Source organism: Dasypus novemcinctus, chromosome 10, assembly GCF_030445035.2.
Source record: "Dasypus novemcinctus isolate mDasNov1 chromosome 10, mDasNov1.1.hap2, whole genome shotgun sequence".
NCBI lineage: Eukaryota > Metazoa > Chordata > Mammalia > Cingulata > Dasypodidae > Dasypus > Dasypus novemcinctus.
The window spans coordinates 85785281-85805036 of record NC_080682.1 but is presented as its reverse complement, the minus strand read 5'-3'; the positions used below and the strand labels follow the sequence as shown (position 1 = coordinate 85805036).

At 43.6% G+C, this 19756-nt stretch overlaps 1 protein-coding gene and 1 long non-coding RNA gene across 3 annotated transcripts in view; one reads left to right on the top strand and one right to left on the bottom strand.

The window, feature by feature from the left end:
* The window catches only part of NRIP3 (nuclear receptor interacting protein 3), a 24586-nt gene extending 14436 nt beyond the window's left edge, over nucleotides 1–10150 (bottom strand). Inside the window, exon 1 of the mRNA XM_004470259.4 lies at nucleotides 9610–10150. Within this exon, the coding sequence (XP_004470316.1) occupies nucleotides 9610–9783 (174 nt within the window). The 5' untranslated portion in view covers nucleotides 9784–10150. The remainder of the gene's footprint in view (nucleotides 1–9609) is intronic.
* LOC139439871 (uncharacterized) lies at nucleotides 9988–19756 on the top strand. Of its 2 annotated transcripts, none has more exons than XR_011649943.1 (2): nucleotides 9988–10805; nucleotides 13608–19756. It is a non-coding gene; the product is annotated as an uncharacterized lncRNA (long non-coding RNA). The 2 variants fall into 2 exon arrangements; XR_011649944.1 differs by having other exon boundaries at nucleotides 10066–10805; nucleotides 14508–19756.

Genomic DNA, 19756 nt, shown 5'->3' with positions numbered 1-19756 from the left:
CTTCTTTGTAGCATTTACTCCCAGAGAAGAAACCCAAAGTCACACAACTAGCGATAATCATAACTGGAACCACTAACAACAGGAGGAAAATCCAACCCATACACTAAAGCCAGCCTACCTCCTGTTTTTTGTTTTACTTATGATAGGTTATTTGACGTAAAAAATGACATTTTTAAGTGTACAATTTAGTGGTGCTAATTACACTCACAATGATGTATAACCACCATCTATTTCCAAAAGTTTCATTACCCCAAACAGAAACTCTGTACCCATTAAGCCAGGGGTTCTTAAACTTTTTTTTTTTTTCCTGTGTCTTTTTGCTGCGTCTTGTTTCTTTGTCCGCTTCTGTTGTCATCAGCGGCACGGGAAGTGTGGGCGGCGCCATTCCTCGGCAGGCTGCTCCCTCCTTCGAGCTGGGCGGCTCTCCTTATGGGTGCACTCCTTGCGCGTGGGGCTCCCCTATGTGGGGGACACCCCTGTGTAGCACGGAACTCCTTGCGCGCATCAGCACTGCGCATGGGCCAGCTCCACACGGGTCAAGGAGGCCCGGGGCTTGAACCGCGGACCTCCCATGTGGTAGACGGACGCCCTAACCACTAGGCCAAAGTCCGTTTCCCTTAAACTTTTTTTGTTCCATGAACCCCTTTGCCAGCCAGTTGAAAACCACAGACCCCTTCTCAGAATGAAGCAACAGATAGTTTTATGACACTCAACACTGGAGGTCAGAGAAAATAAAAATAATAAGCTGATTTTTTTCCAATTCAGCTTAAGACACCCTGAAATTTTTCCACAGACCCCTTGGGGGTTCATGGACCCCTGGATAAGAACCCCTGCATTAAGCAAGCTCCCCATTCTCCCCTTCCACTAAACCTGCTAACCTCTAATCCACTTCCTGTCTCTATGAATTTGCTATTCTAGATACCTCATATAAGTGGAATCATACAATATTTGTCCTTTTGTATCTAGCTTATTTCACTTAGCATGTTTTCAAAGCTCATCTATGTTGCAGTATGTATTAGACCTCAATTCTTCCATGACTTCCTTTCTAAATTTAGTTTATATTTTTATAGTATACTATTTTGATTCCCTTTTCCTTTTTTGTTTCTGCAAATTTTCAAGTTATTTTCTTAGTGGTTACTTTGGGGATTACAATTAACAACTTAAACTTATAGCAACCTAGATTGAATAATACCAACTTTAGTTTCCATAGAATACAAACACTTTGCTCCTATACATCTCTATCCCCTCACCTTTATATTGTTATTGTCATAGATTATACCTTTTTCTTTCTTTTTTTAAATGGAACTAGTGAAGACCTTTTTTTTTCCTCTCCCCTTCCTGTCTGCCCCCCGTTATCTGCTCTCTGTGTCCATTCACTGTGTGTTCTGTTGTGTCTGCTTGCACACTTGGTGGCACTGGGAAACTGTGTCTCTTTTTTGTTGTGTCAACTTGCTGTGTCAGCTCTCCGTGTGTGTGGCACCACTCCTGGGTGAGCTGCACTTTTTTCATGCGGGGTGGTTCTCCTTGCAGGGCACACTCCTTGTGCGTGGGGCACCCCCACGCAGGGATGCCCCAGTGTGGCACAGCACTCCTTGTGCTTGGCAGCTCTGAGTGTGGGCCAGCTCACCACATGGGTCAGGAGGCCCTGGGTATTGAACCCTGGACCCTCCCAATTGGTAGGCAGATGCTCTATCAGTTGAGCCACATCAGCTTCCCCAGATTATACCTTTTCTTTGGCTTGTTTTTTTTCCCCTCATTGTCTGGTGGTGGTTGTCTTTTGCTCTATGTCTGCTCATTGTTTGTCTCCTTTAGTAGGCACCATGAACTGAACCTGGGACCTCCCATTTGGGAGGCAGGCGCCCAACTGCTTGAGCCTCATCTGCTTCCTGCTCATTTTTGTTTGCTGTCTGCTCATTGTTTGCTCATTGTCTTACTCATTTTTTTTTCTCATTGTCTGCTTGGTTTTTTCCTTGTTGTCTGCTTGTTTTTGCTCACTGTCTGCTCATTGTTTTTTTTCCTTCTCTTCTATATACATGTCTGCTCATTGTTTGTTTGTCTTCTTTAGGAGGCACCAGCAACCAAATCTGGGGCCCCCTATGGGGGAGGTGGGTGTCCAACTGCCTGAGCCACATCTTTATACACTGTGTGCCCATTAACATATATTTATAATTACTGTTTTATACATTTGCTTTTTTAATCATATGGGGAAAAAGAGGAATTAAACCCAGAAGTACAATAATATTGGCTTTTATATTTACCTTTATAGTTACCTTTATCACTTCTTCATATGGCTTTGAGTTACTGTCTAGTGTCCTTTCATTTCAGCCTTAGCATTTCTTGTAGGGCAGGTCTACTAATAATGAACTCCTTTAACTTTTGTTTGGTTAAGAATGTCTTACTTTCTTCTTCATTCATGAAAGATAGCTTTTCTGGATATAGAATTTTTGGCTGAGTTTTTTCTTTCAGCACTTTGAATATGCCATCCCACTGCCTTCTGAACTCCTGTTTCTGATGAAAAGTCAGCTATTAATCTTACTGAGGATCCTTTGTAAGTGAACAGTCACTTCTTTCTTGATTCTCTGTCTTTTGACAATTTGACTATACTATGTCTTGGTGTAAACCTCTTTGAGTTTTCCTCTTTGGCATTCACTGAGGTTCTTGGATGTGAAGTATGACAGTTCAGAGTTCTTTTATGAATCCCAATAAGAAAAAGATTATGTTTTTGAACTAATCCATTCCTGTGGATGTGGAACCCTTTTGACTGGACAATGTCACTGAAGTATAACTCAATTTGGGTCTTTGCCCTCTTACTGGAGCCTTATATAAACAGAGACACAGAGGAAGAGACACATAGGAAAAAGGAGCTCTGCCATTTTGACCTGGCCATGTGAGAGGAGTCTGGAATCAGCAGAGCATAGACACACAGAAAGAGGCCTCCAAGGGACTGGGCCTAAGGAGCAGCTTAAGGCTGAGTAGTTAAGCCCTGCCATATGCCTGATCACCACATGGCAGTATGCCAGGTTCTCCAGTGCATAGGCCCACTTTTGTGAGAAAGTATCTCTGATGATGCCTTGGTTTGGACATTTCACAGTCCTGGAACTATAAGTTTTACCCCAAATAAAATTCCCATTATAAAAGCCAAGCCATTTCTGGTACTTTGCATTGGCAGCCTTGTGGCAAACAAGACATGTAGATTCATGTCTTTCATCAAATTTAGTAAGTTTTTAACTATTATTTCATCAAATATTCTTTGTGCTACTTTATCCCTCCCTCTTTTCTCCTTCTGGGACTCCTGTAATATATATATAGATCTCCTGATGGTGTCCCACAGGCCTCTTAGGCTCTGTTCACATTTCTTCATTATTTTTTCTTTGTTTCTCAGACAGGATAATTATAATTGTCCTTTCTCCAATGAGATATATTCAAACAGACACACACACACACACACAGAAAGCCATAGGGAGCAGCCAGAAGCTGAAAGTTAATGGAGTCAGAAAATAAAGAAGAAGCCAGGAGAGGCTGCCATATGCATTGCCATGTGACAGAAAAACCAAGGGCCAAGAATTGCCATCAGCCAGCCATCAGCCAGCCACAGAATGCCACAGTCTTTTGGGAGAAAACACTGCCTTGATAATGCCTTGATTTGGACTTTGCCTACCCTCCAAACTGTGAGTCAATAAATTCCTATTGTTTAATCCAACCCATTGCCTAGTATTTGTTTTAGCAGCCCGGAAACTAAAAGAAACTAATTTAAGGTCTTTGTCTAGTAAGATCAGGTTCTGGGCTTCCTCAGGGATGGTTTCTATCCATATATTTTTTTCCTTTGAATGAGCCACAGTTTTTTGCATGCTTTGAAGTTTTGTTCTGTTTTTTTTTTTCACGTTGTTGAAAACTGGACATTTGAATATTATAAAAATTTTCTGTAAAAGATCAGAGAGTAAATATTTTCAGCTTTGCAAGTTTCGAAGAGTCTCCAAAAATGTTTACTACCTAATCCTTTGCAGAAAAAGTTTTCCAACCCCTGACTTAAAGTAGTGTTAAAAGCATATACTTTGGAGTCAGACAGAACTGAGTTCAGGTTAGTAAGTACCTTACAGTGCTTTTGTGAGAATTAAATGAGATGATCCATATTAATAATTTAACATAGTATCAGGAATAGAATAAGCACTCAAATCTTAGTACATATATGTACATATATATATTAAATTCTCACAAATAGCCTATAATTGAAGCTGGATATCATTCAGAAGTACCTGAAATCATCCTTTTCCATTTTAGCCCTCATACACAGTCTGTTGATAAACATGGCTTCCTGACTGATTCTCACTTCAAGCCTAGGATATATGTCTCTCTGGCCTTGGAAATCTAAAAGGATGCTAGTATCAGTGTCTTCTCCTCTTTGCTTACTAGCTGAATATAAAACATGTGGCCCATTCTACCCCATGGGACACGGATTGTCTTTGATTTTGCAGTTGCTAAAACACATATGGGAACTTACCTAAGGTTAAGCTGTCACATTGTCCCAGGTCTTCTGTGTGCTGTTTCTTTGCCTTTGCCTAATGACCCATCAGGCACATTATTTAAAAGAGAGCAACCTTACTCCTGATTGTTATCTGCTTTGTGGATTACTCTGAGATTGTTTCTCAGCTTCCCACAGCAGGCTGCCTTTTTGAAAGGATTTATACATAGTGGTGGGGGTGGTAGATTAGACAAGATAACCTATAAAGTTTTTCCTACTCTTAGGTTCTAAAGGGCACACTCTAGAGGTAGCCTCCTCTCCATACTACCTCGAGGTCAGCTATCTCAACAAAGAATGATGAAGCTGTGATTAGATGTTGATCTCAATATCTATAGTCAAACCAGGCCACAGTAATTACCTCTTCTACTGAACTCCTCTAGCATTTATTAACTGCAACATCTTGGCAGCTAGCACAGGCTGCTTGGTAGTGTGCTATTTATCTTCTCATGGAATTATCTATTAAATATCTACACTTGAATAACTAATAGGCATCATAAATTGTTAAAAAATCCAACTATTGGTTCTCACTCCCAATCCCCCATCATTCTCCTGTGTCTTATCTAGTTCAGTAAATGATAGCTCTCTTCTTGCAAATGCTAGGTTCAAAATCTTGAGGTCATTCTTGATTACTCTTTATTTTAGATCCTTAATCCAACCTATCAACTAAATTTACCAGCTCTGTCATCAAAATACATCTAGAACCTGATCTTTTCCTGTCACCTTCACTGCTATCATACTGCTCTAAACCACCATAATCTCTCACCTGGATTACTGTATAATACCCTTCTAATCAGTCTCCTTGTTTCTTCTCTTGCCCCTCTACAGCATAATCCATACAGTAGCCTGAGTAATCTTTGTATATTGTCATATCATGTTACTCCTCTGCTTAAAATCTTCCATTGATTTTCCATCTTACATTAAAATCCAAATATCTATATAATGGCCTATAAGGCTCTAAGTAGTCTTGCTTTTCACTTGATACCTTTTTGATGTTACTTCCTATCACCCCTTCCCCTTGCTCACTGTGCTGTAGTCACACTGGCCTTACCTTACAGCTTTTCAAACATGTCAAGTATATAGCTACCTCAGGCCTTTATACTTGCTCTTCCATATGCCTAGAACATTCTTCTCTGAGATACTTCCCTTATTTTATTCAGTATCTCCTCAAAAATCATCTTATCAGAGGGGCCCTCCTTGACCAACTTATTAAAAAAGCAAGACTCCACCACACCTCATCCTGGTCACTGCCCACCCTATTCCCTTACCCTGATTTATTTTCTCCATAGCACTGATTACTATCTGATTTGTTTATATATTTACTTATTTTTATTTTCCACCTCATCCTCCCACAAGAATGAAAATTCCATGAGGGCACAAATTCTGTTTTGTTTTGTTTTTAAGTACCAGGGCCAGGGATTGAACAATGGACCTTGTATGTGGGAAGCTGCCACTCAATCACTGAGCCACATTGGCTCCCAAATTCTATTTTAATTCATTGTATTTCCAATACCCAGATCATTGCCTGACATGTAGTAGGTGCCCAATATATATTTTTAAATATTTAATCTGTTTTGCCCTTTCCTTAACCCATAAACTTCCTGTAGAGAGAAACTTTGCTACCTTCATCTTTATGGTTCTATAACCTAGTAGAGTGTCCTGAACATAGCAGGTATTCAAATAATATTTGCTATAATTAGGATGCAATTATGGCTCTGGAAATCTTCAGTTTGGATTAGAGCCTAGACTTTTACTGGCATTCCATGATGTCTTCTAAAGCTTCAAAGTTCTCCAGTCCAAGACTTTATCGCATTATGGATGTAATCTATAGGGGACCACCCAGGGCTGCCCTAATTGATTAAGATTATGATCAGGTAGATCAGATACTCAGAGTATAGGACTAGTCATTTCATGCTCAGTTAACTTTGCTGTTCCAGGATCCTCCATTCTTAATTCTAGTCAGCTTTGCCACTGCACTTGGTTATAAATAGAATCAATCATACATAGGAAAATAAAACTCTCTACTGCTGGACAGGTAAAGATATAGCCTGATGCATACAGATCAATATTGTCATCATACAGTAAAGCAGCATAAATTCATGTTACATGATTGCTTTTAAAATTTTTTTAAAAAGTCCTTAGCACAATGAGAAGAACATTTATGAACATGGTACCTAAAACAAAATAAATTACAATAGAAAAAATTCTAAGAAACAGATTATTTTCTCCAGCTTCAAGTTCCTTAAAAATAATAAAATTAATATTACTTGTTCAAATCTCTGGTTTTAAGTCTTAATCTAATACAGAATAAACAGCATAAATGGAAGGATAAACAAAATAAGGGAGCCAGATATAAGAAATAAGATTAACTTTCCAGAGTAAACTTTGTGGCAGCCAAATCCACACAAATAGGAATAGGGCAAAGGTACTTTACTGGGGCCAAGAGAACAGGACCACCTTTGATTGCCCATGGATGCCCTTTGCCAATCCAAAAAGGATTGGCAGGCTGGTTTCAAACAGAAACAGCATGGTAAGAGATAGATAATTCAGACAACCTAGCAGCACAATATGAACATAGGTCATGAGTATGAGGAAAACCAACCCACAATCTTCACACTGGCACAAACCCCAGAGTCAATTAAAACTAATGTATTATTTTCCCCATTCCCCCTGATATCATCCCCTCCCTTTCATTGATCCCCTTTTACTGAATTGGGTCTATAAACCACTTCAAGCAAGAACTATTTAATTAACTTTGGCATCTTCCAAATTTCACTTCCAGTGAGGAAAAATTGAGTTGGCACTGGTCTAGCCTACAGGATGTATCTATAAAGTAAAGTGGTAAGAATATGTACTTCTAAAGTCATTTATAAGAATGTACCAAGAGAACAACATCAGTTTCAAGAAAATTTAAGCATGCTGCCTCACCCCAACACTCACTGGGTGATACTAGCTCTACTGCCCATATCTCAATTTGTCTTGGATTCTGTGACCTGTTCTGGCTCTTCTGTGCAATTACTTGCACATTAAAAGTATGAGAACAGTGAGAGAGGGATATCATCTTTCTGACAAAAAGTGAGCGAAAGTGTGAACCATGGTTCAAGGTTTCACAAAGGTTTCACAGTGAACTGCAACCGGATGTAACCATTCATGCTAACACCTTGCTTCTCGAGGATGCTTCCTCCTTGCACCCTACTGCCTATGCTGTATGCTATCAGCTCCTGGGTGGCTCAGCTGAGGCAGACTGGAGGCAGAAAAGCAAATGCTATATGTTATCACAATAAAAAAAAAAAAAAAAGAGATAGAAAAGTGGATGGAATTCTTCTCACCATAAGATGAAGTACGTGTAGGGATCCTAGATAGAAGGTTGGAGAAAAAGCAGATCCTTAGGCTAGGGAACTCCTTGACAGCCCAGGATAATCAAGTGTCAATCATATCTTAAATTCAGCATGAAGGGAAGAAAAAACGTCCACATTTTTATTCTTTTCTGAATAAATCCCTCTTTATTGGTTCCTGAGGTTTCCAAGAACTATTATCATTTTGATCAGAAGGAAAGAAGACTAAAACTTGGAACTGATTTTCTAAATGAATCTAGGCTGCTTTAAAGTGAAAGACAGGAAGATAGAGTGTTATATTTTTTGTAGGAATACATTTCCATCACTTATCACTCTACATTAGCATGAGTCAGATTGACTATCATGTGCCTTGGGTAGGAAAAATAACTTTTAAAAACAGAGCAAGGTAACGGAGGTAGCCATACCTTGCATATAAATAACTAAAAACAACTCTCTATTACAATGTGGGGAAGACAAATCTGATATTGGTATTTATGTGTCATTAAAGCTGTTGGAAAAAAAAATAAAGGGAAATTTAGACAGAAGTTCTACCTTCCATAGTCATCCTGGGCCTGGAAATGGCAATTCCAGTGAACAAGGGCTGACAATCCCTCCCTCCCCCCTTTCCGAATTAAACATTTCAAAAACTCAAAACAAACAAAAATCATTAAAAAAATGGAGAGCACGTACTTCATCTCTAAAAGATGTTTAATTAATGCTTCTTAAATTACTGCCCAGATGCATAATGTGATCATGAAATTCAAGGAAAGCAAACTACAAGAAAACAGATTTTAAAAAACCTATAAAGCTAAACATAAATTTGGCCTTGCCCACTACAGTGACTGAGGGATGAGAGGCAGATACAGTTCTTCATACCATCCATCCCCATCTTAAAGACAGAAGGCGGCATGGTCTTTGAACCCTAGACCTCCAGTCCTGGGGTTTTTCCCGCTTAATGCAAAGAATTTCTCTGGAACAACCCTGCTAGAAAAAGGACTGCGCCAACCCCTGCCCGGCAGGTTAGCTGGTCAGTGAGGTGGAGCGGCCCGGCTTCCCTCTCTGCCCACTCCCTGGGGAGAGATGAAGGAGGAAGAGATGAAGATAATGTAGAGATATTTGGAATTCAGGAAGCCTTCATGTTCGAACTTTTTTTCTCTCCCACTCGGGATGGAAGGTCAAAGATAATTAAAGCCCTAAATCAATTTGGGAAGCAGATTTTTCATAGGGAGAAAATGGATTCAACAAAAGTCATCTGGATACGGTAACTGCCAAGAAACCCCTCTTGCCATTTGGTTCTCTCCTCAGATCCGTTAGGAGTCACCTCTGTCTGACTCCTAGGAGCTGCCAAGCAGCCTCTGAGGCAGCGGGAACTTCCCTCGGTGCGAGGCTTAAGCCCCAAGCAACCAAATTCAGTATGAAGAATGACGCTAAGGAAAGGAGACCAGAGAGCAAAAAGGCAGGGCAGGGTCTCTTGCACTCGAAAGATGAGAAAAACGAAGGGAGGAGGCAGAGGAGAGAGCGCGAGCTAGACAAGCTAAGGCGGAATCCTGAGAGAAACTGAAGCGGGGGGATTTGAATGGTGAAGAATCCGTGACAGACCACGGCGAGGCGGCGGACAGCGGCGGGGCCGGTGACTCAGTGAAAGTGGCAACGGGCGGGCCCGGGGGAGACAGGGTAGCGCGAAGGCGACAGCTGGGAAGGCCGGGGAGAGAGCGGGCGACGCCGCGCTCGGGGACCTGAGGCGGCCGCGGGGCTCACCGTGTCCTTGGACGAGCCCAGCTTCTTGAGGCCGTCCAGGGGCAGCAGGTCCGCCGAGTCCTTGTGGATGAACTGCACAGCCTGCTTCATTCGGCGCTGCTGCCGCAGCGACGCCGCCTCCCGCATGTCTGTCTCCTTGCGGCCGCCCTCGGTGAGGAGCCCTGAGTAAAACATCGCTGAGGCGCCCGCCGCCCACTGTCCGGGTCACCCCCCCAGGGTCCCGCAGCCCTCAGCCTCGCGCTTCTCTAGAGCCGCGGGAGCCGCGCGCCGCGGCTTTTATAGCCGAGCGTGACGTCACGGGGACCGGCTGGTGCGCGCGCTGGGGGCGGGGCCGGGCGCGCGTCGCCCGCCCAGCGGCGCCCCAGGCCACCCCGCCCCGACAAGACGCGCGAGGAGGGGGTGGCGTGGGCTGGACTGACACGTCGCACGAAGGGTCTGCCGCGGCCGCTTCACCCGACCGCCGCCCTCCCGGGGTGCCCCATAGCCTCTGGACGGGGATGGGATGCGGCCCGGCGCCCGAGCAGCCGCTCCCGCCCCCGCCGCCGCCTCGGGCCCGCCCACCTCTCCACGCGGTGGCAGACCCTGGGATCAGCGACAGCTGGGCCATGCCCCGAGCGCCGCCGTCCGCGCCGCCGCCCGGCTCCGCAGGCTCCCGCGGAAAGGCACTCCGAGGTTGGCAGAGTCCAGGATTTCCCCAACTTCAGGTCGGACCCCACCCACCGGGCCACGTGATGGGCTGGAACCCGCTCTCGGGAGACCCTCCCTCTTCTTGGCACCCCTGCCCGCGGCCGGGCACCAGCACTTCCGAGCGGGGGAAGCACCGCCTGGCGGAGGCCCGCGGGTCTGCCCGGGGCTGGGGAGTGGCGAGGGTCCCAGCCTCCGCCGACTGCCGCGAGTGTGGGCCCTACGCCTGTTCACCTGGCAGGAAAGCATCAGCTTTCCCGTCGCTCTAGCATCCTTCCGGGAGCAATTTAAACTCGTTTTTCTGCGTAAATCCTTCATACTTTCAGGCCAATCTAATAACGCCTTCAGGCAGCCTGGGTTCTGGCCTCGACGATGTGACTTGATAAAAACCTCGTTTCCACCCTGGGAAACACTACCACCACCGCCACCCTCTCTCCACCCTCTCGTACTCCATCTCACGGAAGCAACCTTGTAGCAGAAAGACTGGCACTCTGAAGAGAACCACCATAAAGGTATCAATAACGACACTTAATGAGCCTTTACAATGTGCTAGGTACGGAATAAATACTGAATATGCATTATCTCATTGAATCCTGGCAACAGCTTATGAGATAGTGTTATTGTTATCTCCATTTTACAGGCAAGTATTTGACTCTTAACTGGTCTCCCGAAGGCACCTTCTCTTCCAATCTATTGTTCACAGGCTGCCAGAGTAATTTTTTCCAATACATGTGATCATCCTACCTTCCTGCTTGGATTACCTCAAAAAGTTTCCTATTGCTTTTAAGCTAAAGACCCACATTTTTGCATGGTCTGCCCCCACTTGCTTCTCTACTCTGGACTTCAGCCTTATGTGCCTTCTTTCAGTTTTTAGAGAAGCCATGCTGCCTACCTTTAAACATCCTGTCTCTCTGCATGGAATGCCCACTCACACCCTCTTAAGTAAACTCCTCTGCTTCTTTCAGATCTCAGCTCTATTATCATTTCCTTAGGAAAACCTTCTCTGACCTCTGGGAGTGGGTGAAGTCTCCCTAATTATATATTATACCTCTAGCTTCTGGATATCTCACCTGTTTTTGTTTGTTTTGGTTAATATTTGTCTCCCCACTACACTACAGGAAAATGAATGAGTCCCCCTTTTTTCCCCTTCACATTGAATCCCTAGCATGTAGAAAGCTTAATAAATACTTGTATAAGTATGGCAAGAGGTTAAAGTGTTCAAGAAAAGCAAGTGATAGAGCTGGGATTTAAGCCCACAACTGTGTGCCCCCAGAACCTGTGCTGAACTTCCTAGGCCTGGAAGGGCTGGGTTTCATCTGAACCTGCTTTTATCCCTCTATTCCTGCATTCAACATGTGCTCCAGATTCAGAGAGTGCAGACTGCCTGTGGGAAAGCATCCAGAAGGCTACTACTCACCTAGCTTCAAGGAAGATCCAGGACTGGACTCCTGTCCCTGCCAGCGCCCCCCCCCCCCCCCCAACACACACACTGAGGCAAGCTCTCCTGGTGGGAGAGCAGGGAATGGGGTGGCGTGTGCAGCCCATCTCCCAGTCCCCTGGCACACTTCTAGCAGTGAACAACAGTGCTGCCCTGGTCTCTTCTGTCCTGTTGCCTGGATCCCTGCCTGGTCACTCCTCCAGGCACGGGTCACCCAGGGAACAGTGAGAGACAGCCCTGTCTTGTCTCTTTAGGACAGGCGCCTCTGAGCTCAACAAAGCATCGGGGTAGGCTCAACAAGTGAGGGCCTCTGGGACTTGGGCAGGGGCAGCTCCTTTCCTCAGGGAGGAAGCCAGGCAGGAAGAAGCTCTTGGGGGAGGAGTTGGAATCCCCACCTTTAAGACAGCTCAGCTCAGTCCTGCAGCCTTTTTAGCTGAGGATGGCCCGGGCAGAAGACAGGGACTCCTTTCATAGCTAGATTCCTCCTGGAAACACCAGGAGGCTGAATCTCTCTGGTTGGGCTGGAATTTGGCCATATCAAGAGTTGCTGAAAAGTAACTGGGACATTGGCTAGAGCTGGGAATCTTTTTGTGAATGCAGAGCTCTTTGCCATAGTAGAATTTGTGTTCTGCAATTGGATCTGTGGCAACAAACACAGAATGGGGCCCTCACCTGTCAGAGACCTTTGTGGGCAAGACTAGTACTCTCACTGCCCTTAAACATGGCTCAATGTGGTGAGGCCAGCTCCTGGCCTCTGCACAGACACCACAAGTTCCTACAGACTGCAGACTGGCCTGCTCAACTTCAGAAGGGTCACCAGTTTGCCCAAATGATTTTAAGCAAGTTACTTCCTACCTCTGAGCCTCAGTTTCCCTATCTGTAAAATGGATCTTGTAAGGATTAAGTAAAATTGTATATACAATTTATTTAGGACCATACCATACCAACAAAAAAGATTATTGTTAATTGTCCATATAGCCAACTGCCCTGTTGACCCATCTTGGAGAAAGTACAATATAGTTTTTTGTGTGTGTTTTGAGGTACTGGGGCTGGGGTTTGAACCCAGAACCTCCCATGTGGGAAGCAGGTGTTTAACTGCTTGAGCCATATCTACTCCTACAATATAGTTGTTAAAAGCAGAGGTTTTGGAGTCTAATGTGCTAGGTTGGAATCCCTGCTTTGCCACTTACTAGCTATGTGACTAGTAAGTTACTTCACCACTCTGAACCCCTGTTTGTCATCTAGGAAATGGTGCTGATTACATATATACCTCTCAGGGCTGCAGTGAGGATAAATGAAATAATATGCATAGCACATTGTCTGGCATGTAATAAGGGCTCAGCAGAAGCTAGCTACCATCATTACTTGGGATTGCCTTGGCCTATTCTCACTCCCAATCTGAGTTCTAGGTCACTTAAACCAGACCTGAGCATTTTACCCCCTTCCCAGAGCCGAGGCCTCCTGAGGAAGGGCCAGGGCCAGATCTCTTCCTTTCCCTGGGCCCCTCCAATTCTGGATTTACCATGTCAAGTAGCTCCACTGTAAAGTTCTCTGCCTTCTACCCTGGCTGTTATAGAGGCACCATTCTTGAAAAAATATACTAGACAAGTCAGTGCTGTTTCAGTTGGAATTTTATTCATGTTGTTATTATAAGTGACCAAAACCCAGTTGAAAATTTCATAAGCAAAAAAGGCAAACTTTTTTACCCCTTTAATTAAAAAGTGCAGGGGCTCAGGCATGGCTGGATCCAAGGGCTCCACTAACATCATGACTGTGTCTCAGCTGTGCTTTCCTCTGAGCTGATGCCACCATAGGCGGGTTCTTTCTGTTTGATGGCTCTCTGCACCTCTAATCTTATAACCTATTCTCCCAGCAGCTCTCCTTTGGGTCTTCAGCTAACAGGAATGTCTTTGAGAATGGGATACAGGAGGAGTCCTGGAACTGGAAGACCAGAAGAGTAAAGGAGAAGAACAGAGAAGGAAGGGGAGACAGCCAAGGAACTTTATTTCCTCCTTGTCTTCCCACCCATGTGTATTTTTGCCTCTGACTTGACCATTGGGTATATCCTGGTTAGAAAAATGGCCACTGCTAGGGCCCTCCTTCACCTACCCTCCCACTCTTGCAGCTGCAGAGTCTCTTTCTTCCTCTAGCACTCTCACCACCATCCTGATTTCCCTCTGGCAGGAAGATTTGCCAAACAGCTTTCCACTGCAGGTGCCATGTGCATGCCAGGATCGTGGGCTACGCAGTGCCAACAACTTGGTGCCCATTCTGAAGACTATGTCAACTTTGGCAGGTTAAAGAGAAGACGAGATATTTCTGTCCTCTTCTTTCAGAGTGATTCCCAACATCATCATGGCCTCAAAAAAAACAGGGCTGATGGCAGCCTCGTTGGTGTTTTCCAAAGTTGGCTGGGTCTTTTGGGTCCATTCTTGTCAACAGTGATTTTGTTTCATTTCCTGGGATAATGTCAAGCTGTGGCCTCAAATTAGACAGCAAAAGAGAAGAGAAAGAGGGACAAATCTCATTATCTGAAGCAAGAGTGTCTGGTGGAAGCAGGGGAGTCTAGGCTTTTGGCTTTGAATCCCAGCTATGCCCCCTTATTTGTTGTGGGACCTTGGCCAAGTTACTGAAGTTCTCTCAGCCTCAGTTTATTCATCTGGCAGGGTTCTGTGTCATTTAAATAAGATAACATACGTAAACCCCAGAACATGGCACGAAGTAGGCCCTCAAGAAATATGAACCCTGTTCCTCTTCCTTCTGCTCCCCAACATAGATAGAGAACCTGGAGAAAGAGTGGCTCTCATAACGTCAGTGACAGAGAATTCTTCAGCCTGGAAATCAGACCTCCAAAGATGGCAAGCTTCTCAGAACATAGAAAAGCCTAGGCCTGCCTGTGCAGCCAGTACGGAAGAAATCTACAGGACAGCTCATGCCTCTTAACCACTGTCTGCCTCAGAGCACCAGGACTCCACTTCCTTCCCCCAAAGTAACCAAGCATTCTGCTTGCGTGTGAAGGTGAGAGGTTAGTAGTCCTTGCTGGGCAGGCCACAGGACATAGGAGTAAATGGTAGCAGAGAGGGAAGTGCACTATGGAGCATGTGTATACTCCCTGGTGTACAGATACACGCATACCCACACACACTCAAGACATCTGTAGCATTCATTCTGACCTGTTTTCATGCAGCTCTCCATTGCCCAGAGAGAAAAGTCATTGGGATTATTTTTAAACTTTTATTTGGAAGCAACTTCAAACTTACAAAAGGTTGTAAAAATAAAAATAGTACAAAGAACACCAGTATATCCTTTAGTCAAATTAACCTATTATTAACATTTTACCACATTTGCTTTATCACTTTTTTCCCCTTCAAACACATACACACATTTTTTTTTTGAACCATATGAGAGAAAATTATATTCATCATAACTCTTTACCCCTAGATACTTCAAGGTGTATTTCCTAAGAATGGGGATTTTTCTGTTACCTAACTTCAGTGCAGATATGAACTTCATAAATTCTGGTTGATAAAATACTTTTCTCTGAACTACTATTCAGGTTCTAATTTTGTCAGTTGACTCAGTAATGCCCTTTATTGCATATTCCTCCAGGACAGGATCCAGGCCAGAGTTAGGTATTACAGTTGATTGTTGGTTCTCTTTCGTCTCCTATCATCTGGAATATTTCTGCAGCTCTCTTTGTATTTTATGACATTGGCCTTTGTGACAAATATAGCACCCCTTTTAATAACTGTGGGGTTTTTTTTTGAGATGCAATTCACATACATACAATTCATCTATTTAAAGTATACAGTTCATTGGTTTTTAATATGGTCACAGAGTTGTACAACCATTACTACAATTTAAAAATTTTTCATCACTCCCAAAAGAAACCCATACCTATTAGCAGTCACTCCCAATTTCCTCAAAATCCCCTAAGCCTAGGTAATCCCAGATCTACTTTCTGTTTCTATGGATTTGCCTATTCTGGATATTTCATATAAATGGTATTATGTAATATATGGTCTTTTGTGACAGGCTTCTTTCATTTAGCATGTTTTCAAGGTTTATCCATGATGTAGCAGGTGTCAGTACTTCATTCCTTTATATTGCTGAATGATACTCCTCTGTATAGATATACCATTTTTTGTTTATTCATCATTTGATGGACATTTGGGTTGTTTCCACTTTTGGCTATTATGACTAATGCTGCCATGAACTTTCATGTATAATTTTTTTGCGTGGACCTATGTTTTCATTTCTCTTGGGTACATACCAAGGAGTGGGATTGCTAGGTCATATGATAACTATGTTTAATCTTTTGAGGTACTGTCATACTGTTTTCCAAAGCATCTGCATAATTTTGCACTTCCACCAGCAATGCATGAGAGCTCCAAATTTTCCACCTCACCAGCACTTACTATGATCTTTTTTTTATTAATAGTCATATCCTAGTGGGTATGAAATGGTATCATTACGGTTTTTATTTGCATTTTTCTGGTGGCTAGTGATATCTTTTTCACATGATTATTGGCCATTTGTATATATTGTTTGGAGAAATATCTATTCAGATCCTTTGCCCATTTTAATATTTGTCTTTTTATTATTGAGTTTAAGAGATCTTTTTATATTCTAGATGTAAGTCCCTCATCAGATATATGATTTGAAAAAGTTTTCTCTCATTCAGTGGGTTGTCTTTTCACTTTTTCTTATTAGAGAAGTTGTAGGTTTACAGAAATTTAATGCAGAAAATGCAGAGTTCTCATACACCCACCCACATATTTAACATTTTGCATTAGTGTCTTTTCACTTTCTTTATGGTGTCCTTTCAGGCACAAACGTTTTTAATTTCATTGATGTACAATTTATTTTTTTTCACCCTCCCCTTTTTTTTTTGAATAGAGGATTCCTCATTTTGTGTTTGATGCTTCCTTTTATTTAGTTTGAAGTTATGCATTCTTGGCCTGAGTACTGTATAGGTGATGTCATATCCTCCTCAGGGTATCACATCTGGAAGCACACACTGTCCATCTGTCCTTTATTGGAGATGCCAATTTTGATCATCCAGCAAAGGTATTTTCTGATTTCTCTTCTGTGTAATTACTGACTTTTCCCTCTGCCATTCATAATTTTTTAAAAAGATGAAATTCTCTCTTCTCAGGCTTTCCATACTCCATTAGCACATTTGACTTTGAGTTCTGTTCTCTCCCAAGCACATGCTGCCCAGTGATCACACCCACCTTGGCCAGATCTGTGCCCTCATGGCTCAAACAGGGACTTTGTCCCACTGACGGTGTGGGCTGGTGAAAATTCTTCAGTATCTTTTGGGCCATGAGTTTATATCCTGCTAAAATGAGCCTGCTCATTGACCTTATGTGCTTACAGCCCTGAACACTGCTTTCCTGGAGTCAGAAGTGGACTTTCCCATGCTGGAAACATCTAAGTTGAGAGAGAATGTGTGATTCTGGACTCTGCAGGGAGATGTATTACCGTCTTCTTGTGTTAGGGACTGAAGATTGGAAATAAGAAAAGATGAAGTATTGGCAGCCTCTGTGTGTGTATATTCGTGTACATATAGGCACTGTTCCTGACCTGAGAGAACTCGTGTTAGAGACTGGAAGAGCATGCTTACCTTCCCAGCTCAGGAGGATAGGGGATTTTCAGAAGGTCTTATGTGAGAACCCAAATCAGACATTGCAGCCTTTTCCTTTTGTTCAGGTTTTAACTTTTCTGTTTTGGTGAAATGGGAGAAGCCAGCAGAGTGTGTACCCTTTTAAAGAATGTATCTTGGATTTAACTTTTCAAGTCTCAAGAATTGGAAGGTGATAATGATTATAGTTAACATTTATTGTGCCCTTACTACATGCTTGGCAGTGTTCCAAAATTTTTTCCATGTTATAAATTCATTTAATACTCATTCAGAGCAATTTGATAGGTACTATCATCTTTATTTACCATATGAGGAAACCAAGGTAGAAAAGTTAATGAAGTTGAGCCACTGGTAAGTGGCTGAGCTGGAATACAAATCCAGATATTAAAGAGAACATAATGGGAGGCTTGGAGAAAATGAGCATTATGATACATAAATCTTAAAGAAGTTACCTTTTGCTGTGATAAGTGGAGAATGCATTCTCAGAAAAGCCCATTAAGAATATTGGGAGGGGGGTGCTAGGTGTGTGAGATTGCTTGAATCACCCCTCTTCCTCCTGGGAAGCCCTGAGAGGCCTTATCAAGCCTCTTATACTGGCATCCACATCACTGGAAACACCTGATATAGCTGCTAAACGTTAACTTTCTCAAGCTAAGTCACCTGGATCTAACATCTAGATTCCAGGCATAATTTTACTTTGCCATCATTGTCATCTTACTACACAGTTAGTTTTATACCGATGACCAGGCATTATATAAACACAGCCACACTGGCACTGTGTTATGATGACCAATCTGTGGTCATGCATGGTGAGTTACCCATAAGGCTGCATAGGGCCGAGCACAGCAGGCCTGGCCAAGATTCACCCCCAAGCTCACACTTGCTGCCTTGCTCTGCCATGTCATATATTGCTGGGTTCTGTCCTCCCTGGGACATTTCCTGCTCAACAATTGTTCCTTCTTTTTTTTCAACCTCAAAGTGTGTAATAAGGCAAGATCAGCACTAAGGCTCAGGTTTGAGGTGGGGTAGTATTCCTCCCTTTTGTACCATGTAGGAAAAAGGTAGAAACCTCCAAATTGTGCCTCAAAGTTATCCTTCAGTGCTAGGATAGAATTTGGGATCAGAGAATGGTCCAAGTAAGGTGGGCATGGGCTCCCGGAACTACCTGTGGGGGAACAATACACAAGATTATATTTTGGGATGATTTTTTCCCCTCATCATTCTTTCAACTCCTTTTCTCCCCTGGCTTGGCAATGTATGTCCAGCCTACCATGGTGCCTAGATCATAACAAGCACTGAATGAATGAATGTGTATGGAGATGTGGTGCAGAGCTCTGCTGATAGCTTGAAATGACCTCAGTAAAAGTCCTCCCATCCAGTCATTAGTCATTAGAACAGGCAGAGGAAAGGAAAAGATCTAAACCAAAAGATCTACACTCCAAAGGTGTATCAAACACCACACAGTAAATCAGTTGTTAAACCACAGTTCTGGTCCTCAATGCCCCGTTGAAGTGCACAGGCAGTTCCATATTCTATAATCACTAGGCTGCGCCTGGACTAGAAATTGTGAGATGGCATTCACAACTTGGAGCTTTGGTCAGCCTAGCATGAGATGAAATGTCAGATGATTGCTGGACTAGTAAGGAGCTTGCCAGGCTTGTTTTAAGGAGCCACTTACCTGGGAGTGGACTAGATTCATGACTGCAGTGATAGGCTCACTTTGTCTAAAATAGTGACTCCCACCCTGCCCCCCCAACACACACTCTACCCCTTACCTCTTCTTTCTTTTTTTTTAAAGATTTATATATTTAATTCCCCCCCCCCCCCCCCCCCCGGTTGTCTGTTCTCTGTGTCTGTTTGCTGCGTCTTGTTTCTTTGTCTGCTTCTGTTGTCGTCAGCCACATGCACGGGAAGTGTGGGCGGCGCCGTTCCTGGGCAGGCCGCACGTGTGGGCGCTGTTCCTGGGCAGGCTGCACTTTCTTTCGCGTTGGGCGGCTCTCCTTACGGGTGCACTCCTTGCGCCGTGGGGCTCCCCTACGCAGGGGACACCCCTGCGTGGCAGGGCACTCCTTGCACGCATCAGCACTGCGCATGGGCCAGCTCCACATGGGTCAAAGAGGCCCGGGGTTTGAACCGCGGACCTCCCATGTGGTAGACGGACGCCCTAACCACTGGGCCAAGTCCGTTTCCCCTCTTTATTTTCTTTATAACACTTATCACTACTTGACTTTACTTGGCATGTTTATTGTCTGTCTACCCCCCACTAGAATCTAACTTCCACAAGGGCAGGGGCTTAATTTTTTTCATTGCATTCTTCCCAGCTGCTACAATGTTGGGTACTTAGGAGGCCTTCAATAAATATTTATTGCATAAGTGAA